The sequence below is a fragment of the Opisthorchis viverrini genome, assembly GCF_000715545.1.
Source record: "Opisthorchis viverrini unplaced genomic scaffold opera_v5_277, whole genome shotgun sequence".
NCBI lineage: Eukaryota > Metazoa > Platyhelminthes > Trematoda > Opisthorchiida > Opisthorchiidae > Opisthorchis > Opisthorchis viverrini.
The window spans coordinates 581,804-608,681 of NW_008751928.1; the positions used below are offsets into that span (position 1 = coordinate 581,804).

The window sequence follows — 26,878 nt, forward strand, 5'->3', positions numbered from 1 at the left end:
TTTCATGTAAGTTTTAGTACATTCTAGTGGGATTAATCACATTTCGGTTGGGGTGAACTCGTAGCCTTCATTGAAAGGGTCTATCCAAGAAGCGTCGGTCAAAACTACCTCAGAATTACATTCTGCGAAGTCTAATTTGGGACCCATTTACAGTTGTCTGTTTCGACATTCCCGTCAATGCCTCCAAAGGTACATGTTCATTCTTCAGTGATGGCCGCACCTTTACACAATATTCATGTGACTAATCCACTTGAGCAAAAGTTCGATAAACTTTTGTATATACGGGCTGATTAGCCAAGAAGACATTAGTGTTCCTGCATGATAAAACGGTTTTTGGTTTGGTATTGTACAAGTCGAGGAGTTCTCAATGGCTGAGCAATCACCCATTTTAATCAGGCGTAGAACAGATTAAATCAACCAAGTGCGCGTACTGACGTACGTTTTTCAGATGGGCTTAAAGTAGAAGCTGAAAGGAGGGAAATAGAAAGCAAAGTGCTGGCGTAAAATAGGGGTGGGTACACGAGAATTAACTTGTACTGCATAAAATGTATGGGTAGTTGAGCATAGTACATTGTCGTGGCTTGCGTCTGAAAAGAATTTTCAAAGTAGTATCTTCTGCCACCTGATAACTTAAGAAACAATTCAAGCGTCTAACCAATTGCTGATTGTCATGAAAACTATCCGTCTGTTCAGGGGATGCCATATCTTAATTTTCTTAGGGAAAGGAAACATGTCAAACGCACTTTCGGCTATGCGCTTAACCATCGTTTGACCTAATTCAAACTATATAGTTGAATTTTTTGACTTGTGCGACGCGAACAACATAGATCAGATGCAAGCCCTCGTTACGTCTGTTCAAAGTCTTAGCACTATTACGGAATGATACCCAGAATAATAACTGTGTAGGAAAATTCATCATATACAGGCGGTCGTACAAACCTTATAAATAATGGATTAAACTATCTGTAACTGGCTGCAGGCTTGTAGCATTCTGTATTCACACTGCTGCTGTTTGAGCAAGCGTCGCTCTGGCCTGGTTGAGTGTTTCCGTAGTGAACCTGAACTTAGACTTGAAAGCACTGGAATAAAGTTTGGCCCCATAAGAGCTCGTGAGGCGTATCGGGACTTGAATGCTTGACACTAGACATGCGGGGACAGTGAGTAATCACTACCTCAATAGTGCGTCCAAGGCATCCAATTTAGTTTACAATAAGAGGTAAACGCGTTCTCGTTTCATCAAAACGGTTGGCTCGGCGAGAATCTGAAAAAAAGATCTTACGGTTGTGGCCTAGAAAGCCCAGCCGATACGGAAGATTGAAACGTCTTGAATGTTGTGTCTTCTGAAAGGTTGTGCAACTCTGTGTTGGTCCTTGGCTTTCTGCTTCGCCCACAATGTTATATCGAAAGGTACGGTAGCTTCAAACAGCCACTTATGGAGGAAAAGGAAAATTATTCGTAGGTTACAACAGAGAACGTCCCACATAGTCGTACTAGAATCTACGTACGTGGCCGAAAAGCGTCGAGCTAAAGATGCTCGATGCAAATAGTCCGACACTCTGACCAATCAGAGCATGCCTTCGATGTCCGCTCGTGACATATACGTCCAACTGACGTGCTGTTCGGTTATTAGGGGCGGCTGGCCTCCGAAAACCTTGCTCTTGAGAGGGATGTTTAACCGACCGGGGCTTCGAACTCAACTGTGACGACTTATGGAGGTATTGTCGTATGTCGTCCCGTCTCTGGGACTGTGAGTATGCCGATCTACTATCTCGTGCTCTCCACATCCGTGACATGCCACGGATGTCTGATGTCTCATGAAACGTACTTCTCTTAAGCAGCAGCAGTCCGATGTCTAAGGTTGGTTTATTTGACGTGGCCGGGTTTATGGTCTTATCTGTGTTTCGTGTTTGACGTAGTATTCGACGCTGGGTCTACCGTGTTGAGCATTCCCTGGGTCCTCGTATCAGTATCTGACCTCTGTTTGACTGATATGGTGTTTCTTCTACCGGCTTCACTTTGTGGGCTTTCCAATTAATTAATTAATTAATTAACCCGTTAATTAATTAATCGTTAACCTTCTCACTTCAGTCCATTCTGGCGGATCCTGCCTGCATCTAGCAAAGTTTTACCACTTGTTCGAACCCTTCGGTTTACAGTGCCAGATTAATTTCGAAAATCTGTGTCAAAATCGAATTCAGTAATGCAGCTGACAGCGGTATCTGTGGAAGAAGACGGAGGCTCAACAGTTTTGTCGCATTTACTGGCATACTGTTCATCAGAGATTCAAGAAGCCTCATTGGAATTTCTTTGAGTTGTTTCTGATGTCAAATTACTTAGGGTTTCTCTGCCGAAACTGTCATAGTGGGTTCGGTTTGTGGCCAGTAGTGGCAGCTTCTGTTGATGCTGTAAAACTTCCTAGAAAACTCAACCAATGAAGTAACGATAGGGGCAACGTTATTCAGGTATTCGTGCGATTTACAAACACAAATAACTATCCTGGGTCTGGTGAATAATGATGGGACACTACTGGTACATTCTTCGCGACCGAAAATAATTTAATTGCAATATTGTGCATTGGGCACAGCTCTGTGGTGCGGACGTTATACGGCACACTCTAATCCGTCCCAGCAACCTCCACACTGAAAAAAGGATGTATCTACTTATAGAAGCATTATCAGCCCAATATATCAGTCGACCTATTGTTAGATCTTGCATTGATACAGCATCGAATAGACAAAACATAACACCTCTCTCTGTTAGTCTTCTCGTTGCACTGCCAAAAAAAACTTGTGGATAACTTGCGAGGTCACTATGCAGGATTAATTAACCACTGCTATCGGACCATCACAGAAATTAACCCGGTTAGCATTTCATCTAGTACCTGATATTATGTCGAGGATAGGCAAAGGCGTACACTTGATTTGTTCGTAAAACTATGGGTGCTGAAGCCATTTTGTTAGATTTCACTATCTGCATGCCGTCAGCCTTCACATCTTATCCAAAGAAGAGTAAGGTAGCTAGTGGCCTCAATGTACGGCCTGAGCATGCAGCAACAAAGTTCCAAGGTTTATTTGCTCTGGCTACAATCTACAGCGGCCTTTTGAGGCTCTCTACTGGGACTCAAATCTCTATCAAACAGAAAGATTCAAACCAATCGCAGAAGCCTACATTAAAGGGTTTCAGGTATCGCCTAATTGGAAGTGCTAGTTTTGGCGACGAGTTGGTAGAGCTTCTGATTGGGGCGATAGATTACTGGAAGCTACAACCTAACCAATATGTCTGAATAATAATGCAGTCACCCCAAAGAAAGCCTATAACGACTTCACTAACAAAAAAGCCATTTTGGTGGGTTTTCATCTTCTGGAAGATGAGCAAACGACAGTTTGGGCCTACTTAGAAGTAACAAAAACTTCGCATTCTAATCCATCGTGACACCTTGAGAAGCATTTTTGCAAGCCCATTTGGTTACTTTAACTCTTCCTTATCACGTACACTGTAAGGTCGATCCGCATGTCTCTTTAAGAAGCGTGAAGTAACATAAATACATTCTCTCATGAGGTGACTCGATGAGAGTCATTTTTACGGTTATTTATTGATCACTGGGCAAAGTTGATTCCTAAACCTGCTCGCATCAAACGGAGACAATCCAGTCGACTTTGAAAAGCTTTCACGGTAAACACAGATTACGTGCAACAGCGAGTAACTGGTTTGAGTGGTTATATACGCCCGGGGAAACAAATAGAGTAGTCTATCATAAATATTTTACAGGCCCATAGACTTTCGGAGCAATAACATTTCTGCTCTACCTACCATTCTTCAACAGTAACTGTGGTCCCCTTCATTCCGCTGAGTCCACTCGCGTAGAATCTATTTATCTATTGCTTTCTCGATGAGGTAGCACCAGTTTCATGATTATATTAGCCCAACGTTTACATCTACCGGTCTTCAATCGCCCGATGGCCTTCCAACTTCGAGTGATTTGGGAGGATAACAAGTAGGGAGCATGTAACGCTAGCAATAGGATCGATCACAAAAATGCACGCTCATCGCAGTTTTGATGCGGCTTTTGTTGATACCACAAAGTTTTCACGAAAACGGTGAGTGCGGAAATAGATCAGAAAGTCCTGTGAACGAAACGGTATGGTGGAGTGATGTATTAATAAGTGATTTATAATGTGCATTCGCTGTTTGATTTGCAGGACTTTAATATTTGTAGGATTCTTCATATGTTTTCTATTCCAGCAATAATAAACTGTTCAGCCAATAACCCGCAACCGTTCAAATGGAACGTTTGGGCTGCTTTTGAACTCTAGACCGGAAAATTACGAAATCACCCTGGCCTGTAACGAGAAACGCGATGGCATGGAAACTCCACTAGCCTAATTCAGTAGAGTGAATTGGATATTAACAGCAGCGTCATTCCGCTGGGGAGTCGGTATATCTGAAAGATATTCAGGTTGTATGCTAAACCGATGAAAACAAACTGCTTTCTACACAAATTTGCCATAAGATTTAGAACAAATTCAGTGTTGCTCATACCTGAAAGCATATAGTCATCCTCCGAACCTGCGAAAGAGAAGAAAGGATACAACATTGGTATCACGTTTATCTTGTTTGAGGCGGCGTTTTTGGAAGGGCCGAAGTAACTATCGTACAAAAAAAGTGGAGTAGGGTAAGTGCGTTTATTGAAGACAAGCGCCGTATTTTCACGCGTACAGTACGTGGACGCATATCATTCAAATGACCAACAAAATCGAACGCTGCTTCTATTAAGCCTACCATAGAGTCCCTCTACCTAGTCATAACTTTAAGTCGACACGTATCAAGTATAGTATACATTCTTTTGTCTATCCTTCACAGTCGGAAATACAAATATATGGTGTGACAAAATCAATAGGTTGCAACATAATATCACGGAATATAATTTTCTGGTCCGAGGTGGTTTTGTAGCTGCGACGAAAACAGAGTACAAAGGATTAAAGTCACATAACATATTATTTGGCTTGATTGCCTATACGAACCAATTTCACACGCAGAATTCAGACCATACTTTCTGTTTCGATCACTTTTGGTAGGTTCTTTTAATTTTTTTGCAATAGATGTGATAGCACTCATGTGGTGTCCTGTCAAACGCAAACAGGTGCAAACTAAATTGTTGACAGCGAGCTTTTTCGTTGCTGAAAGCTGTTTGGGATATTGTTAAACACCCCTCTGAATGGCATCTAGCATGCCACAAGCATAGCTAGCCCGATAAGAACAGCAAAGTTTACTTGTGCAATTCAACTCTTGTTTGACCAGTATACGCATGATGAATGATGTGTATGCGGCCGGCAAATAATATCTTTGAGGTTCTTCAGTCTAATAGTTCCCTTGGTGGATTAAAGTTCGAAGAAAGTCTCAGGTGAACGAGTTTTTCTAAGACAAAGAATAAACTATTTTAGAGACCGAAGTACATGTGTATTTCATCTGTTTTCTTCAACCATATTTGTGATTAAACTGATCTCTCTAGATCATATTTGAGTTAATATTTTTCCACTCTTACAATGAGGTATTGAATCAAGTTTAGTTTCATTCTTGAGGAAATGATTATGAAAATTTTTGCATACTGGCCTTCTTGTGTAAACTCCACTCACTAACAAAAAAAACCGTTTTTCTTCTTCGGCACCGGAATGAAAAAATTCACTAGCAAATCTAACTACTACCTTTTCATCATTGACTGAGGATCAAGAGCGCCCTCAAAAACGACAAAAAATTGCCTTTAAACCTGCTCCTGAATGCATACTTAGCTATTTCTTTCGCTAGCTGGATACCTGTGTTTTCGGCAGGTAGGTTTGCCAGAACTGGCTTTAGGGAAGAGACCACTGCTGAGCCACCCATATGTTCATAAAACCTTTTGGTGCTGCTGAGTAAAGACTGTGATTATTTTATGCATAATTATATATATTGAAAAGAGGTTAGGCAATAATTGGTTTGTGTATTTTTGTGAACCCACAGAGTTGAGGCGCACGTATGCTTGATGATATGCACGGATGCCAATGTGCTTTTAGTTCTGTCAAACTGGATATAAATAAGCTTTTTACATTTGATGTGTTATGCATCCTGTTTTCGGGAATATTAGGTACTTCTTACTTAGTAAGCAGTGTTTTTTTGGAGAATGAAATTGTTTGCTTCATCGGGTTTATCGCTCCTAATTTCCTCTACCTCTCAGCTGGTGATATGATTTGAGATGTGCTCTGTTGAATGGACCTTGATTTGTCGATTTATATGGTCAATATTGTCGACAGGTCTGAATGTTTTTCTGTCTTCTCCTACGGAGTAAAATAGGGAGAGAATGGTTGAGCAAGGCACAGAGGAAAATGTTGATGGCCCAGATAGCGTAGATAGTCGATGGCTTGTTCGCTGAGCTGGAAAATTTGATTGCAAACGTTTCATCGTCAATCGAGGTGATCATCAGTGCGTTATTTGGGAGCGCTACACACCACTACGCTCCTCAACAGCACACTGATGATGTCACCTCGAATAATGATGAGGCGTTTGCTATCAAACTGCCCAACTCAGCGAAACAAGCCAACGACCAAATGTATACCTTTACCATTGTGTTCTGTCATACTGCAGTGCTGACTGCCATGCATTCATGGGTACCCATATAAGCTACATTCTATGGACATTGCAAAACTGAAACAAATCGTCAGAATGCTGGTTATCCTTAATTTATCCTGTTAAAAACCCCAAGGTGACAGCAATTAGTAATACGCTGTTGTTTGGGTTAACCTTGTTAAAACCTGGAACATTTGATACATGAGACCACAATAAAATAGTCCATTGATTACAAGTAAAAAGTCTGTGGAAACATTCTGGGTTAAGGTTAGGAATAACACAGTTACAACACATCCGAAGTGTACTTTACAACGTGATATACAATAATGTTCTTAAATAAATCTCAGTCGAGAAGTCCTCCTGCGAAATCAATCTGGGCCTAAAAGCACAGGAGCTGATTACTGCTGTTTTGTCGAGGCTGGGGGCCATCGGCGGTTGTCACGTATCTCCAAAGATATTTGAACTCGCGATTTCTCCATTAGTAGTTGAAGTCCAAACATGTTTTGTCACTGGATTTCAAGTCTTAGAACTTATAACCACTATGTCAACAGGGTAACCATACCAACACCCCGCTATCACTACAATCATTTATGAGCATTTGATCTGACGTATGTCGACCAATTTAACAGGCCTTCCACCACTTTTGGTTGTCCAAACTTTTACATGTTTTGATTTTTCAAGGTCTTTGTGATCCGTTGTCCCCACAAGAAGGCTTTATTCTGAGATTGGAGATTATTCGTGAATTTTTCTCTCAATTTACAACACTTCCAAAATTGAAATCCAAACATTGATAATTAATGGAGCCTCTCTGAGAAATGCTATTAACTTTACATTTTTTGTGTTCTTAGATGCCAGGAAACTTAAAACTCCAATTAGGAAGGTGATCCACATGTTGAGTTCCATGGGCATCAATTTATCAATCAAACTGAGAGTCAACTGTGAAATGAAACCACCATGCGCAAAGTATCTCTGTCTAACAAAGATTAAGACGTTAATTGAATTGAGGGAAACGTAAGATTGTATTTGGAGCAACGTTTTTCAGTGGTGGATTGAGGAAACACGTGTATAGATATGACTGTCAACATGAGCCCTGCATTACTTGCAGGAAAACACTACTTTTGTGCTACTGAGATTGTAAAGTCTGTCTGAGAAGCTGTGTGATTACAAGTTGACAACAGGCATATATATTCAGGTGACATGCAAAAGACGTTCTACAATTTACATTTCATCTACAGGCCTGTTCAACGAGTGTTGTCGGGTTCCGGGCATCAGAAGACAGTCCCCGGGTTAAGCCAAGTTTACATAGAGCACAAAGTCAGTTAAGTAGGTCCTCGCTTGTGAAGTCACAAATGGTGTTAGCAGATGCTTTTCTGTGAGGAGGTAATGGGAATTTATACCGAATTTTCCAGATTTTATACCTCTTGGACTGTTTGACTTAAAGTACGTTAGCTATAATTATAAGGACATGGATCTGTTAAAATAACTCTGGAAATTTTGATAAAAGAAACTACTCACAGGCTTGCTGAAAACTCTTTGACAGCGCACAACCGGTTTCGCTCTTCTTGGAGCTTATCAGGTAGGCGCAGTCCCCGGTTTCCGTCAATCTTATGTTTTACTTGAACCCAAATTAGACTGTTTTCGAGAAATACACTCATTTGCGAATCATTTTGGTTTTTAGCGGGGGACTCAAGTGAATCTCTCGTTTATGATTTGGGTTTAAGTAGGACATACGGTTGACGGAAACTCGGTGACTGCGCCTACCTGATGAGCTCTAAGAAGGGTGAAACCGGTCGTGGCTGTTGAAGAGTTTTCAGCGACCTTGTGAGTAATTTCCTTTATTAAAATATACTGCGATATCTCGAATATCGCGCCAGCTAAAACAGTTTATTTCGTGTATCCTCTGAATGCAGCTACCCGGTGTGCAGCTTACTGGAAAATAGGATAATCACCTTTGTTTTCTCGGTAAAAACTCGGAATGCCCGATTCGGATTCCGAACACTACATCAAGTTTATTTTGAACACTATACATTGCACTATAGGTAAAGCATGTTTAATGAAAGCACGCCTTCGAACAGTAGCAGGTGTCAGTAGCAGTAGGCAGTCAGATATAAGTCCAGTGATGAGTGGTGCTTCCTACGAAGTGAATTTGACTCGACCGTTTTTAAAGTAGACAACACATGTAAAACTGTTTCTGTCAAATGAGATATAGCCCGGAGTATGTGGTGAGGCCTGTTTTGACGTCGTGAAACTAGGCAGAACAGACAGGAACATCTGTGTGGGGAATGCTATAATGTCTTGAATATGATCTTTACTGAAACCCAGACATCTTGTCCAAAATATAGACACCTTAGTGTTCAAATACTTCGGACGATTAGGTAAAACAAAAACCTTTCGACTGTTTAGTGAACATCAGTTATCTTGATGGAGTCATGTGAAGCAGACTGAATGTGCGGCGAATAAGGATATTCAGGCTGAGTGCCACCAACCGTTGTAGAATAATTAGCCCTTTGTTAGCCAGCCTGTCGAGATTTGGTGAACACAGCGTTTTTTAAATTCCTATCACCAATGAAAAACGCTTCCTTTCCATGAAGACGAACCCGAAGTGGAGGATTATTTGTAAGCGATCTATTCGACACTTTCTTAAGGCTTTAGCTGAACTTGAAATCTCTTATTCGAAATGATCATATAGTCCTTTTTAGTGTCCTTCAGACTTGTGTGGGTGGAAATTTCATCACCTGATTGTACACTCGTTTGGAGAGTTTAATCCAGTGGCACTGCTCATGTTTCAAGATGTCGACAAAACTAACGTTTCATAAAGAGAATCAGTTATGTCATATCGTTTACACTAATTCTACGAAAAAGATCGGTCATCATCTTTACAGAATCGAAGCAGGGTTAGGAGCAATATATACCTTTAAAAAGCGAAGGATGCCGGTTATCTTTTATCAAATAATAAACGTTTATATATTTTCAATCCGGTCGTATCCACAACAAATTGATCAGATATGTTGAACCAACGAGAATACAAAACAACTCTGAATGTTAGCTAGGGATTCACAAAACACAGTGGACTTGTTTTTTCAGAGGTTCCACCATTTGCAGTCAAGTTGATCAGTCACGTCATCAAGAAAACATTAGGTTTCTTTTTGTGTTGTGTACAAATATTTAATTCGTTTCTAACACCGAGCCACTGTACATTCCTTGTGCACTGGAAGTTTGGTCGTTCCTACTCTTCAGTGAGTGCATAAGATATGTGATCCAGGGATCCTTCAATTTTGTGCGTAATTGTAATCGCAGCATCATTGAGCTTAGCGATTCCTGAGATAAAAATTCATATTGTGGCCTTATCAGATCAAAAAAATATTATCGATTCCAAATAGTAGCTGAACATAAACGAGTGCCTGGTGCATCCCTGTCGTGCACCTTCCCTAAGGTTTCGCGGTGGTTCTGCCCTTTTCCATGATTTTCACGATATTCTCCAACATTGCGTACCATCCGTTGAATACAATCCGTTATGCATCGAAGAACAAGGACCTGTGTTCTTCCGAAATTACGCTGTGTTTTGCCATCTTGGTTGCCTGTCGTATCAGAATTAGAATATTGTCGAGAGTGCGTGTGGACACTAACTCTACACTACAGTTGACAATAAATATAGGTGGTTCGTATTGACGTCTAGCATGCAGTCGACCAATCTTGCAAATATAGGTATCAGAATATTGAATGAAACGTAACGGTGCCGAAGTATTTCGGTGCAGAACATATTACTGACGGGTTCTGAAGTCGTTGGGGACTCGTGCACATCTGAACCAGAATCACAACATTTGCACATCGTCTGGACTCCATTTCAGAAAGGTCAAATAAACTACCACACCCGATCAGGCTGTGATGTTGCTCTCTGATCACGGAAAGTGAAATTTTCTAACGTCAAGAACGGAACCATCTGGTGATTTAGTTTCTGTTAGGTTAGGTATGATGATATGTGGCGAACAACTTTGGAAGTGAGATCTGACGAATTTGTTTTAGCTTATTTATTACTCACAGGTATGAAATGCGCGGACGTTCTGGACTAGTTCCTCAGGTACTGTCTTTTCCACACATAGACCAAGGCGTTCTACAAATCACCATCAGCAATGGTGACCAAACTAAAGACAGTTTTGAATCAAGTTTCTCCAGTGCAGTCTTGCTGCTAGCCGCTGCATGAGATATTGTACCATAGATTACATAGAATAAGTCGATGACCTCAGAACTTGCCGGCAATCTGTACTGCACCGGAATACTTTGGTTTTCAACTGTAGTGTGGAGTTAAGTGTTCAGAGGCACGTTTGACAGTCTTACGAATCTCATTCTCATAATTGCTACCATAATACCTTGCTGTAAAATGTGCAGTGTACCCCTTAATATTGACCGTTTAACAAAATTTCCTTTCGGAATTGTCGTAACTACACGGATTACCAATCTTTATACCGCCGCATATCTGTTACCGTGCACCATGAGTTTTGTAAGATAGGTATTTTCTCACAGTAGTGTGATTACAAGCTACTTCAGGGGAATCGGATACAATATTCGTACTCTTCCTGCTCTGGGCATTTTGAAACAGACAGACGGTGACTACTGGTTTCTGAACGCGCTGATAAATGTTGACAGAAATTTGATCATTCCGTATTTTTGCTGAAGCGCGCACTTCTACGCTTGTCACCTGTTAGATATATGGCCAACAGTTGACATGAGAATTCAGTACAAAGAGCCTAGTTTAGCGTTTACCATCTGGTAGCTTCCATTCGGCACAAATTGTGTTCAGAAATCAACCGAGCCAACCCACATGCCTACCGTTACCAAGGAAGTCGACCTAACACTGCAGTTTTATATGAAGCATTACTACCCCACGGGTGCTTTTTCGTCCTTCGACGCCTGAAGGTGCGTCCATTGGAGAACAAACGCGTCTCTGAACTATCGTCGGTGTTTTACGTACCGATTTACAATAAAAGAACCGAATTGTAAAAAATGGCTTAATCGATCGCGCAGAAATCGTAAGTCGCAGGACAACAACTGTTGTGCACAACAACCAACGAAGTTGTACTTGCTAGTGTATACCGACGGACCACTCCGATCTACGAAACCCTGGCACGATCTTTGAAAGACAAATAATCGGCAAGTTATGACTGTAAAATTATGGTTTCTAGAACTATTCTGATGCGATATAACAACATGATAGTATGTCAAGATATTTACCTTTGTGAATTTTTCAGACTAGCAAAAAGTGTTAAAGGAAAATCTCTGCCGTAAAAATTAGAAGTAATATCAACTGGCGTGTAATCGACTCGTAACACGGAAGTAAATTTTTATTCAACCAGGCAGATTACAAATCTTCCCAACATATCAAATCCAGTCCTGATGGCAGACAGTGCGTTGTGCGTCACGTTTTGTGGTGAAGAGAACTGTTTTGGTCAGAATCACATGAAATTATGCTAACTCCCACTAACCTTGTTGTGTCAAAACCATGTGTGAAAGCGAGTTGACGAATTTTGCAAATGAAAGTTGGAACTGAATAACTTGGAACCCAACTAATTGAGAATTTTCGAAATACGGACCAAATAAACATTATGAGCAGAAGATATTTGATAATTTCTACCGGAGGCAGACCCTAAATTAATCGGTCCAGTGGGTTTTGCTCAGAAATGGTTGCAGAACAAACGTGTGTTATGCCCCTCATAGGTCCAGTACAGCCATCAAGGAAGGTTGATTGACCCATTGTAAGTTTAATTATTCCAGTGCTACACAGAATTATTTTACACAAGTGAAGAAAGATCATTGGTGATATATTGAATGTCAGGATTAGTTAGTCACATGGGCTTATAGCATACAGTCTCTTAAATGGGCCTGCTTTGCTGAAGAAGCTCTTATAGCATTATCCTGCAACCACTAACTGTAAACACTCCTTCTTCAACAGAGTTCAAGAGACTTCTGCGTGGCATCCAAGCCAAAGTGGCCTTTCTATTTAACAATGAACAGTACAGACAAGCAACCAACCTGTTTGGACCGGTCCGGTCCTGGGAGACGACCGTAGTACTGGTATTGCCCACACCGAGATTTGCTGAAACAGCAAAGCGCCGAGAACCAGTAACTGTATGAAATTAACTATCCATCCACGAAGCAGATATCTTTGCACTCGCATTTTTCCTCAGTCACGTTCGATATGTTCCAGTTTTTCACCTTAATTTATACCCCATCGCTTTTGAATGGGTTGGTCATTGTTGCGATAACGATTGGTGTAAGTTGCAATACAGTTAGATTCAAGGTCGCCGAAGGTGATAGCAATGGAAGATGAAGTTTTTTATCGAACTGACCAATCACTCTTGCGCGGCGTTGTAAGTGCTCAATTCTAGCGACTTACCGTACGTGTTTATGATGAGCGCACGCTGTGTGCTACGCCAGTTGAGACTTTTGAACTAAATAACTATCTGGGCTGAAGAACAGAATTAAGATTAGCTTTCAGGTTTAGTTTGTAGGAATGTTTTGACGCTCTCCCGTCTACTAACATTGGGCGTTGTGTAAAGGCTTTTGTCACCGTGAGACCGGTACCGTTTGTACTGTCGATTTTGAAGACCCGCAGACGCAGTACTCAAAAGGATAATCCGGAAACAGGTGCTTGTATGGTAGTGATGATAATTATCTCCGTGTAAATTTTACGCAGTGAAGCTCTCAGGAGAGAACTATTTGGAGAACAGTCACTCCTTCGGTAAATGCGTATCTCCTTTCCTTGAAAAGTACCATTCAGTGTGCAATCTTTTTAAAGAAAGCCCAATTTTTCCAAGAAGACCCCTACCTTATCCTATAGCATCATCGTAAGTATCATAAAAATTGACTGTTTTTTGGAAGCTTTAAAAACCCCACATGGTATGGATTATGTGGTTTTTGGCTCTACTGGCATTCTCCGTGATAACCATGAAGTAAAAATTCGAAATTTTAAATTCTAACGTCTCAGGAGCTCTTTCGGGCTTGTAATGATTCATCAGCAGCGCTTGACTTACGAGCCTCCGAGAGGATTCATACCTGGGTCTACCAGTTACTACCTGATGAATAAAGCTTGCATTAACTAGTTCAATGGGGTGATTCTCAGTTCCCGACCTGATACCCAAGATGAATAAAATTTCCACACAGTAGTGAGTAGCTTTGACCATGGTTTGGCTTTACTTATGACATTCCTGTTTTTTCGGCAATAAATGGAAACACTTTCAGCGTTGAGTTTTGGATTAACTACCCAACCCAAATTGTTGGTATCACTTTTTTTACACAAACAGATCCAGTGCAGGTTCGTTCCGAAAATTTTGGTAACTTACATGTAAAGAGAAGTGCAAAGCTTGAGTAACAATAGAACTCGTCAAAATTGCATAGAAACGTCTTCTATTACCGTTACATTTATAGCCGTTACCTTTTTACATGACCTTGTTACTGATGTGCTTTTTCAAGTTTTGTGTTTTCAAAAGGAGACAAAAGTTTCATAACAACACAAACCCGGTGGAACGGCGCTGTTGACACCGTTTGAAGTGCATCACGATGCGAGGCGTTCTTCTTTCCTAGAACCTTCGTGGACCGCTTTTACCAATCTTGGGGCTCATCAGGTGGGCACACTCTTCCCTGCTTCATTCGACTTCATGTTCCACTTAAACGAAATGAGTGCATTTATCAAATACAGTACTAGTAGATCATAAGTTTGACGGAGACTCGGTGACCGCGCTAGCCTGATGAAAGAACAGAGAAACTGGTCGTGGGCTGTCCAAGGGTTTCTTTATAGCCGTTACCTTTTTACATGACCTTGTTACTGATGTGCTTTTTCAAGTTTTGTGTTTTCAAAAGGAGACAAAAGTTTCATAACAACACAAACCCGGTGGAACGGCGCTGTTGACACCGTTTGAAGTGCATCACGATGCGAGGCGTTCTTCTTTCCTAGAACCTTCGTGGACCGCTTTTACCAATCTTGGGGCTCATCAGGTGGGCACACTCTTCCCTGCTTCATTCGACTTCATGTTCCACTTAAACGAAATGAGTGCATTTATCAAATACAGTACTAGTAGATCATAAGTTTGACGGAGACTCGGTGACCGCGCTAGCCTGATGAAAGAACAGAGAAACTGGTCGTGGGCTGTCCAAGGGTTTCCAGCAACCTTATGATTAGTTTTCTTCATGGTGAATACATTTTATTCGCATTATTTACGTTTAGTCAGTGCTAATGACGTCCTGTCCGAGCAATTCCAATTAATCCACAACAAAGCCAGGGGCACTGTTGATTCGATTTTTTTTCATAATGGGTCTTACTAACCATGCGTACCCGGCACTGAGCTTCGAACTCTGACATCCCACGTACATATTTTGAATAATCCACTAACGTACACCATAACCGAGTAAGCTAGTGCGGCTTAACCAACGGACTGGGGTCTGAAAACCCAGTCGCACCATTAAAGCGTGAACATGTTCACCTGCTCACACACGACGCCAATGTATCAAGAGTGCTTCGAGGGTCAAATGCTGACGTGCTCAATACAATACACTACCGATGAGTTTCAGCAGAGGCAAAAGTTGCTTTCAGCACTCTTCAACTTCTAAATGCACTAACCACAAATACTCATGCCTGGCCTTTTCATACAAGAATGCTGTTGTAATTTTTGCGTATTCGTATTTCTTTACCCTTAGTCATGCAGTCGGAATCAACACGACTTTGGAGAATCTCTGGCGTTTTACCCTTTGTGGCCGTATGCACGCCAGGTAACTGATTGGATAACATCTCGGTAACCAGCAAAGACAATTAGTCTGCAGACGGCCTGATGCAGTATCCTTCTCTGCTGCCTTAAGGTATTTACTCTTCCCGTTAGGCAGCGCTCTGTTTCGCAATGTATCATAGTAAGAAATATCAGTGGATGTCATGAATAGTCAACTGAACTTATCACATCAATTTATCACGAAAAACATTCTAAGGAAATGGCCATGACAAAATGTATTTGAAAAAACGTTTGTCGCTTTCTGTTTCCTGGCCTGTTAGCATGCAGACTTTTCATCATAAATCGAGATGACATTGGACATTATATCCCTGTGAATGGAAGCAGCGCAATATCGACGTCATCTCGACTGGTGATAAAACGCTGACTATCTGGTTGTCCAAATCAGTTAACAACCAAGGGGCCATTTGTACGACTTAGGCTGCCAAAAATCTTTCCAATATCATCTATAAAAACCCATTGTGAGAACACCTATAGGATGTTTATTTTGTTCGGAATTCGCTAAAATATATGCGAGTAGTTCAATGAAATCGCTGAAATCCACAAAGGGAACGTAGCACACAATTGCGTGACGAAAAGTAAGTGATCATTTGCACACCTGCCTCTCCGCCTCGTCCGCATGCCTTTAGTGCTCTATCCAGTAACTTGGTCATACAGAGAACGGTCGCGCTGAGCTAGAAATTTGACCGATTATAGCACATTAGATTACCTTGTGGAAACACAAACGTTGCTGCCTTCCCCGTTCAGATTGACAAAATTGAAAAACAAATCCACGAGCATGAAACACGCACATCTTTCTGGAAAACATCATCCCGATAGATTGGAATTAATCGGAGTGTCTCACCTGCAACTTGTGTCCTCAATGCATAGTCCGGCAACTCACTTATCCCGGCTTCTAATGTGCCCCTAATCAGACCATCACGTATAACACAAGACAGTTGGTTGCTTGATTTCAGATAAAGCTGCAATGTCGGATGCTTTTATTTCGCAAGCATTTAGTGAGCCAATTCAATAACAAAGCGTTACTCACCAAATTTTGAAGTGAAAAATGTAGTTAATTGTCTATTCAATGAAAGATTGCATTCTGGTAGGGTCTTTAACAAACATTATAGGTACTCTTTGACCCGTGCTGTCGCATGAGAGAAAACTCTTCATTCCCAGAGAGGGTTCGCAATAATTTCTTCAACTTCCGTGAAGGAATACGTGCAAATATTGGCAGGCCTTTGTGGTTGAAGATGTTTTGGCCTTAGAAAATTCAATCTTCAACCCCTTTCCCCCGTGTTTGACTTAACCGTAAAGTGTGAAAGTGAAAATATGGGAAGAAGCCATAGTTTGTGTTAAGTGTGACCAGACAAGAATTACCTCCGGTAGTGGTGATATCGTATACCATGAAGAATCAACTGTACATTGCTCCATCACGTATTGTTTTACAGCAGCAAATGAAACCAACTAATCCTCCTTTTAGACCATGGATTTCGTTCCCTAATCACTCTATGCTGTATGTTTGATCGAGATGTCTAACTTATCTTCATGCGTTTTGGGTACATTGGACCTAGAATTACTTGTTATCGACGCCTGAGGACCTAGTTTACATCAATGAGGCTCATGCATCATTTGAAATGCCTGCTTTCTGGCTAAATGTTGCCCTTATAAGTTTCGTGTCACACGCCCGAGTAATGTCAGTTCTTGCGATATGCGTCGGAAAGCCTTTAGAATGTTGTTGTTCATTGGTAGATGGGGATATTTGGCAATTCAATGGAAAATTAACCTTGAACAGCCAGCGTACGCTGAAAAACCGAGAAGTAATGCGCAGCTAACCAGAGGAAATCCTTGACAAACCGGCTGTACTATGCTGCTGGTCCGAGAAACTGCCGATTGGGCCGCTTTGAATTGGGAGCCGCACAGTCCTTGTTCTTTGCCAGGTTTTTTGAGAGTGAGCTTAACATTCTGTGATCCACTTTATGCCCCAGCAGTGTCATCTAACTTCGAAAGATCTGTGTTTTGGCTTTATTTATTCACAAACGAGCTTCCTGGCTACGCCTCACTACAGCATTCATAAGAACTGCCTGCTCTAGTTCTGAACTGCTGCACGCATGGCATCATTTTGGAGTCCGTTTTTTGTGCGAAGCATCAAGCGCCGGTTAGTTCATTCAAACAGCGGACATCCACGCAAAACCGGTATTTTCCGTTGGTATTCCTCACAAGCACAATCGAGGAATTGTACGTGTTTTTGTCTTCCTCGTTTACGCCAGTTTTCAGCATCTCTTGGACTTGTTCATGGACCGCCTTCCGTAGATGCGGCGGCAGTCGACAGGAGCTGTTAAAGTCTAAAGAATTCGGAAGAGAGTGAAATTTTGTGTTGAATCCACGGGTATAAGCCAACCGAATCTTCATCGCCTGTGAAAAATTAGGAATCTTCCTTGACAACGAACTGTAATGACGACACTTAGAAGACAGTAGCTTTCGGACACGCAGCTCGCTCACAGCATTGCTCGAGTAATCTTCAAGTTTGACTGCGCCATATTTTGTCACCAGTTTTTCCTGCTTCATGTCAACCAATCTGTGCTCGACGACACTTAGAAGACAGTAGCTTTCGGACACGCAGCTCGCTCACAGCATTGCTCGAGTAATCTTCAAGTTTGACTGCGCCATATTTTGTCACCAGTTTTTCCTGCTTCATGTCAACCACCGTATCTGTGCTCCTGATAAAATATGCCTCAAATATTATCTGCTCTATGTGATCAGGAACGCGTGCTCCAATGACTTGTCGCCTAGGCGTATTAAATGCATTGACAATCTTCAGTCGATCTTCAATCGATATCCACCCACTGCTCTCAAGGCTAACGCGCACCGTCTGCATTCAGCTCCGTTCCCTCTGCCTCAGCGACACCTCTGATCTTTTATCAAACAAGCACAGCTACCTCTTCCCGTCTGTCTCGATAACGGCCCGTATGGTAGCCTGTATTACTGTGCCAATCGCAACCCATCCGGGAAAAGAGAATCCAAGAGTTTACCACTTACAAGTGGTCGGGTGTGAAGGCTTTCTTCGCCCAGCCTCTGGGGCTTGATTTAGCGCAACCACCGGGAAAAGAGAATCCAAGAGTTTACCACTTACAAGTGGTCGGGTGTGAAGGCTTTCTTCGCCCAGCCTCTGAGGAGGGTCTTTAGCGCAACCAACCTACTCCTGTCGGTCTCCATTCCAGCCGCCGGCGCTATTTTTTAGAAAACACCAACTAAACCGTAACGGACTATTGGAAAGGGAGTAGCACCTCATATGCACCTTGTTTTTAGAAATTAAATAGCCTTCCTCGTCCCGAGCGCGTCTTCATGAAATTTTCTGGATATTCATTGACTATCACGCGAATGTTGGCCTCCTTCCTCTTCGTATTTGGGAATGCGAACGCTATGCAGGAAACCTGAGTTAATCAGCCATTGTATGCTCGTACGAAATATCCAAAAGAAAGATGCCCAAGTATCCTACTGTAATAACGCAGTCACCAAAATTTTTGATACCGTTAGGCCCATATTTCTCACGCGAAGACAAAGCTATAAAGTCCTGTAGGAGTCAGTCGAGAAAAGAGTGCTTGAGAAACTCATTAAAAATGCCCAAAAATAGTTGCAGTTTTCCTTAGTTTTGAAAACTATCGACTTGGTTTTCTAACAGGATTTTCTTCCCACAGTTCTGAGGGGATTTTTTTAACTTTGTGGGCGTGCTTTGTTTAATTGTTATTCGCAGGCTTTTAACTGCACTAGTCACCAATTGTTTCACAAATTAGGTTTCTCTAAATTCTCCTCTCCCATTTTTGCCTGATCACGTGTTGATTTCACTGCAAAATTCAAAACCCAAAATACAGTGGGTTAGGTGTGAACTCAGGTGCCTCTAACTACCTTTAACTTCTCGCGAACCATTGGAGAAATGAGGCTGGGCACATGATGCTCTACTGTTAATTCCACTTTAAATGAAATATTGACATTAGCCCTTCGTTACAGCATTTATTTTGTGCCTCAGAAATGTCATATCATGCCTCAGGATTTCGGAAACATGTGTCCCTCTAGGACTTCAAGTAGAATTACTTACATTCACACATTTCGGTAGCTGCGTAGTCTTTCATTTGTCAGCGACGGATGAAGTCCATTTTAAGCTTTCTGAGGTCGTGGATACTACTTGTCATTCCGAGTGCTATTCTGCATCATAAAAAATTTACCTGAAGTTGACGGATCGTTTTTAAAAATAAATATTACGAAACTTGTTCCACCTTATTAGAAAATCCCAATCAGGAAAAATTTGATCAATTGTATATTACGGCGTCTACCAAACGCAATTGTGTTACTCAGCGACACTTTCTCAGACGCTGCAAACAAAGCAGCCGTGGTGATGGTGGTCTGAGTGTAGAATCGCCCGGTCAGGTTTGGTTCACAAACTGCAGGTGTACTGTGTAACCCTTGTTGAAAAAATGTACGGGAGCTGGTTCATGTTGTTGCGAAGCGACCAAATCAAAATAAATGCTATCAAGTCTTTCCGATTGTCTGGATTAGTCTATCGTGATTCTCCTCACAGTAAGTGGCAATCAAAACGTCCATTGGAGAGCTTGTTGTGGCACCTTAGGACCATCTGAATACCTGTCGATGTGCTATGGAATCCTGTTTGGTGAAGTAAGCCCTGGTAAGGTTTTCAGTGTGATAGACTTTAAATCAATGCTGTTTAAGGCTATAGAAGGAATCGTCGCCGGTCGTCGCCCTAGACACCATGCCTTTTGGCACAAATTATCCTCTGTCTTTTTGTTCTTTACTAGGACGTTAAGAGGCAGAATGCTCCATGGTGAATTGATGTCAATGGTGATGATGCTGTCCTCATTTTGCAATATATAATTACAAATTGATATTCCAGTCGGACCAATTTTATGATGCTTAAATAACATTGAATCGACCACGCCCCCGCTTGCATTGCGCAACCTCATATTTTTCTGACATATCTGTAAAACGGGGTAGTAAGGTCGTATTTTACTTCGGATATTATTTTACAAATGGTGATTGCAAATCCCGTCAAGGGAATGTCCACGTTTCACAGTTGTCCGTGGATAATTACATGTATAGATTCTAACAAAACAGTGTAATGATGCCCACAAAAACGGACTAAATTTTATGCGAAGCGTTTAGCAATTGGTGCAAGAGAAAACGCTATTAGGAGAGGGTATGTTTGAATGTATTTTGACAGTATCGTGAGAAGACTTGTTAATGTTTAATAGAAATATCAAGTCAAACCATACTAAAAAGCCAATAAACACCGATAGAATACTTCTCAGATTTTCACCACAGATTGGCTCCACTGATAGAAACAATCAACCTTTGTATACTTTTTGTCACAACTTTCTTCGCAGCTGACCTGTACAAATAAAGTTGTCTTTCCAAAGTTGTCTTTCCCAAGGAAAACCGTCCTGTTATCACAGCCCTGGAACAGTTTTTTTCCAAGATTTCTGCAAGCCGAAATCCGTCCGGAAATGCAGTGGGAGGTTTTATTTCGAAAGATGGTGATTCGACAATTTCGGCTAAACTCGGTTAACCAGATTGAGCTGACGAGTGTTTTGCATCAGGAAACCTTTTTGTGGTCCACTGTTTATGGAGAACCAAATAAAATACTCCGACCCTGGAAAAACTTCCGACATGATGTGTCTCAAAGAGACAAACGACTATGGAAACAAAGGATCGTTATTATTATTGCCTCTAAACGAGAAAGCAACCTTCTTTCCTTAGAAGCAAGTAAAAATCGTTTTTGATTCCCGAAACGACAGATGCAGCAAGAGACACACCATGATGAAAACAGCCTATCTTAGTTGAATTCCGGGATGACAGTTAACGGAATTCGCCAAAAACTATTCACAGCAGTGAACCGGTTCGCCATATTAGCTCGTACACTATACTTTCGCATTGCTGTTCTTCGGACCTTTTGGTAGCATTTGTCATCTGACAGTGGCATAACTGCTGGAAGTGGTCCAAGCTGCACCAGATAAATTATCTTGATTCAGAATAACGATAATCCTAATTTTCTGTAAAAAATTCACTTCGCTTAGAAGTCTTTGTTTATCTGATTTGTTTATTTGCCCAGATAAATGAAGCTCTAGTTCTCAACGAATTGAATTTTGGAAGGATAGATACCGAAGGATTCAGAATAGCTGGAGTTTTCAGTTTACATGAAATCGAAGATTCTAGCAAACCCTCAAATAAGCTCGGAATCCAATCGTGCGGTTGCGGATGTCACAATATGCAACTTCTGTTTTCCACTGAATTCGAATAACCTCCCAGTTAAGCTATTGCAGGGAGGTCCTTACCTATGCGAGCCTGATGTCTACAGAGTTAAAAAAAAGTTAAAGTATTCGCAGTTTAGTCCGATGAAATTCGATGTTTTAGATTCGGTATACTCGCCTTGATTTTTGCTGAATGGAATCAAATTAATTTCCTGCTAATTGTCAATAAAAATGCGTTCATTTCAGAGAAAATGTCTGCCATCATTGATAATACGGTACTAACGTCACCAATTCAGGCAATGCGGTTAAGCGAATCCTGTCATTTACAAGTCCTTAATGGAATCCGATCATTAAACGTAACGCCCATTTCAAATGGTACTGTCATCAGGATGATGGGACAATAAATGTTTTGACATCCACTGAGTTTTGTTAGATCCTTGTTCTCCGCGCGCTTTCCATTTCACAGTCCAAGTGCAGCAAAGGGATGAAAAAAGTTGATCAATCTAGCATCCGTTATTGACAAAAATGCTGCATTTTTCCTAGCAAACGTAATTAGCATTTATGGGGTGCTAATTGTCTTCGCGATATATTTGGCCCAGAAGTGCGTCTGTCCTGTCACATAGCTGAGCTCATGTGAGCACTGTGGACATTGAGCTAGTCAACCAACTCAGGGAAGCAGAAAACCAATGCACAACTACATCATTCGTGCGATAGTGTACCAACGTGGCACAGCTCAGGAATTTCGGTAGAAATCACAACTTGCAACCATCTAGTTCGACGTTGAATAACCTGAAGGCTGATTCCCAAGGCGTAAACCTATACTAGTTTATTTTCATTTTTATTAACGCAAATATTGGTTCTCGGCAGGATGCCTGGGCGTTATAATGTGAGGGTTTGCTACTGAATCCCTTTTGAAATGTTATGAGGAATGAATATAACATCTAACTTTACGGGAAACAATTGACTGTATTTAGTACTGTAGAGAGTCAAAAGTAGACCTTTGAGTGTCGATCCATTCGCCGAGCTTGGATAGTGAAGTGCAAACTCATCTGACGATCATCCGTTATTCAAGGTTGACCATCCATGAAGACACGCACGCTGACTTTTCCGCCAAACCCACCCTTCTCCTTTAAAAAAATTCTGAAGCAGTAACTCAACAACAAAAACAAAAAAAGACCCACTTTTTTCGCTGTCCAAACAAAGTATTATGCATTTGCTGTTCACGTAGGCTTTGTGGTTTTGCGAACCTGAGGTCACAAGCGATGGTTTGATTAAAATGTACCTCTCAAACGAATTAATCTTCAGGAAAACACCTCTTAACATGACCAATTAGGACCGCTCTGTTAAAACATATTCCAACTGTAGTGAAATACACTCATTTGCAAAAACGTTTGGTTTTGTGATAGACTCACTTGGAACTCAGCTGAATCTCTCGTTTGTGATGTTTCCAGGTAACTGAATGTTCTGTATCAGGCAGCCTCAAGTTTCAGTTGGTACGACATTCGAGATATCGCTAAACATGCATGTTCGTAATGCACTATTCATAAAGTTGCTGAAAATTCTTCAGCAGCCCACGACCGGTTTCGCTTTTCCTGGGACTCATCAGGTAGGTGCAATTCCCGCGTCTTCGTCAAATTCATGTTCCAATTGGAACGGAATTGCAAGAAATTAGCGAAATTGCAAACAGGACGGATCACTTTCAGTCACATTTTTTCCTATTTTTCAGAGCCACTAAGTAGATACAAACGTAAGTTGATGCTGCCGGACGACTCAATTGAAATTAACGTGAACGTCTATTTTATAATACATTTTATCTGAATATATTACATAAAATCCATAGGTGTTCCAATCAAAACAATATTCAGGTCATTGTGTGGTTTCCTTTCATATGACCACTGCTCAATGACTCAGTTGGACCTCAGGGTATCTCACTGAACATTGAACTCATCTTTGTTTCACTACGTAGATGCAGTTCTCAAATTTCAATCAATCTTTATCCGCAGCCCAATACCAAATGAGTAACTGTTATAATAAATACTCACCAGCAAACTAAGTTGGTATATCATTTCAGTGAACGTCGACAGCCAGTTTTGTTAGGTGCATTTATCGAATAGCTCTGGTCGCATTCGTGAGGTGGTTGATAGTACACCGCCTTCACTTCAAAGGCTAATGCTCGAGCAGTTGTCAAGCTAAGGAGTTAGCTGTTTACAAACATGTGTCCTAATGACCGTTCAGCACCAAAGACCGGAACAAAATTTCATTCATATCTGGATCGTAAATAGCAATTCAGCGTGACAACGGGAGAAGGTATGGAGAGTTTGGCAACTGGTTCTCGCCTGATCTTTGCAATTAGTTTCATGAATTTGAAAACACATCTTTTGTTCCGAAACAAAAAAATCTTCAGCATTTTCTGACCTAGTATCAACACTGAAGCAGTTTCTAAAATGGACAGATGATAATTCTTCTTTAAATGCTTCAGCATGATCCGAAAATTTTGAGGCACTAAAAGAAGTGGGCACTCTTTGAGGATCACCCTAAAATAATGAGTTTATGCCGCCCCCTCAAGGGTGCAACTTGATTGCGGAGAAAAACAGCCAACCTATTTCAAAAGTGATATACAAAACCCAAAAAGGATTGTTTTATTCTTAGAAATCAGAGTAGGCTGACGATGCTGGAAATAAAATTTGATTTCTCTCAACTGACGTCCGGCCAAAATGTCCGAAAATCCGGCGCCCATCCTTAATATTGAAAGATTAAAATGATTACTGAACTCATCACACAAAAGAATGATCCCAGTTATGACTGATATCTGTTGTATTCAATAACTAAATTGTTGCCTTGGGCTCTTAAGTGGTGGTTAATTTAGTTTAGTTATTCTAGTCGGCGCAAAAGCGCCACAGGATCGTAGTGGGATGAAAGGAGCTGTGATACTATAGGGTTCTACTTGATACTCCAGTTGGATGGGCAGAACTCTCTATATAACCAAACCAATACAGACGGTTCACTTTGGTCAAAACGACATCACGTTACACTGTTCAACCAGTGCACTGCTTGTAAGAGTAATCAGTAAATAGTCTACATCTTTCTTCAACAGCAATGGTGGCACAGGACTTCCTACGTGTTATCACCTGGAGGTAGCTTTGTTGATACTGTTGATAGCCAATATGGGCCGCTCGCTTACAAAATGTCCAACTCAACCAAAGTAATTTCCTCTGAATGCCTTGGTGATTGCTGACCAGAAAGCCCTGCCTCCGGAGTGTTTGATTGTACGCCGTTGCAGTTACAGTTTCTCGTCTAATAGAAGTTTTGACGACTTGAAAAATGCTGTAACCATGGTAGCGACAGTTAGAAAAACTTGCTGCTGCCTCGAAGTAAAACAGTGGTTGCTAATTTTGCATAAGTGTAGTGTGAATTACTTTGATAAAGATGCCATGGATTAGACTACCCGCAAGGTCACCAAAACCTGCACAATGCCATGTAAGTGCAATCCGTTTGATCCAAAGTATAACTGAGTGTGCATTGTCATGTGCTGATAACTACATTCTCAGCCAAGGGGTGGATTATACCGATAATTAAAACGTGCAAAAACAAAGATTCTTATACGGCGGGAGTAGTCTAATCCAGCTTAGAATCTCATTTGTTTGTGTCTTCAGCGTCCACAACACTTTTTGTTGCAAATCGAATCGGTAACAACCCAAAACTCATCACCCAAACTCATCACAGAATTCAGTTATATCTCTTTTGCGCTATCCAAAACAATAATTTGAGTAGCATGTTCATTCCTAAAAATATGTTGCGACATCTGAAGTATGGTATCAGTTGAAATGTGAAGCGGTCTTTGTGCAGTACACTCATCTGGAGAATCTCACAAACGAGAGATTCAGTGGGAATATATTTGAGTATCGCAGTGAATTCTCATTAATCAAATTACTCACACGGTTACTGAAAATTCTTCGACGGTCCAAGACAGGCTTTATTCTATTTAGTACAATAGGGGTCCAAAGAGAACGATAAGGTTGACGCAAAGTCGGGAATCACGGCAAACTGATTAGCAATGGGAACGGTGATACCGGTCATGGGATGTCGAAGTGTTTCCAGTGAACTTGTGACTAGCTTCCTCCATGGAAAAACATAATTCGGTATCTTGACTATCATACCAGCTGAAATATGAAGTGAACTTTTTCAACGCGATCCGCTGAAGAATGTCATGAATAAGAGGATCAGCTAGGATTTTGTTGAGTCTCCCGTTAAAAACAAAGTGTATTTCGCGGGGGATGCACTTTGGGTTCAGTTTGTTAGTAAGATTGATGGGACCTAAAGAACCGAAACACCAGATATGACCACTCGCGTGCAATCGAAGAAATTCAGCAACGTTTTGAGTAGTGTATTTAATTAGGTCCCAATAGAGGTCGATAGCCCTCTTGCGAAAGACGCGAAACTTACCAACACTTTATGCTACTCGTAAATTGCAAGTAGGTGAACACCCGTTCCGACATACGGTTATCACAACTCGATATAAGTTTATGCTGACATAATTACGGATGCATCAAATGACCGTTTTACGACTATTTGAGCGAGTGCTACTTATACTACATTCTGAAATGAAGCAGACAAACGGTCCGAGCAAAAACCTCTTTCGTTTCAATATCTTTTATTTAGACGTTGTCAAAAATATCAACTTATTTTCCATAGGAAATAGTAAAGTTCTCACCCTCAAACAGACTACTCGGGTGGGCCTGGTCCCCGAAATTCAACCAGTTGTTTGATTCACAAGTGATTCACAAGTAGAAGGGATGAACGGACTTGCACCAAGTGAACTGTTCGGTGTGTACGTTTAGTTTCGTCCTCTCAAACCCAACGAAACTGACTGTCGGCTCGTTGTACATTGCAGATATTATTGCAACTCATTTATTGGTATTTGGACTCCTTTTTCGCCAACCGTGGAACAGAAGAGTGTTCAGTAGATTGAGAATCTTCTATGAAGACAAAAGAGGAAAGTTTTATTTCGCTTATTACAAGAATAAAGTCAACCTGTTTTTAAGTCTGAGTAAGATAGATACAGGGCGGGGTCACCCTAGCCTCAAATAGATGAATCAAAGGAAAGTGCTTCAATTTGCTGATTTGTCTTTGGTCTAACGAGAATCTTCTAACCACTTCTTGAAACATATCGCTTCATATGATCCCTCGAATCACATTTAGAAAGCGGATGTCCACATTAAGATTTCACCCGGCACAGGACGCTGTCCTCACTGGCCCATTCAAGGGGAC

General features: G+C 41.2%; 1 protein-coding gene across 1 annotated transcript; it reads right to left on the reverse strand.

Moving 5' to 3' along the window:
• Positions 1-439: 439 nt before the first annotated feature.
• T265_14819 (hypothetical protein) lies at positions 440-12,769 on the reverse strand (the record flags this gene model as incomplete). The annotated part of the gene is made up of 4 exons (XM_009175407.1): positions 440-622; positions 4,540-4,566; positions 10,637-10,708; positions 12,625-12,769. Coding segments are annotated over 4 exons (426 nt in total), but the record flags the coding sequence as incomplete, so codon positions are not given.
• Positions 12,770-26,878: the final 14,109 nt, after the last annotated feature.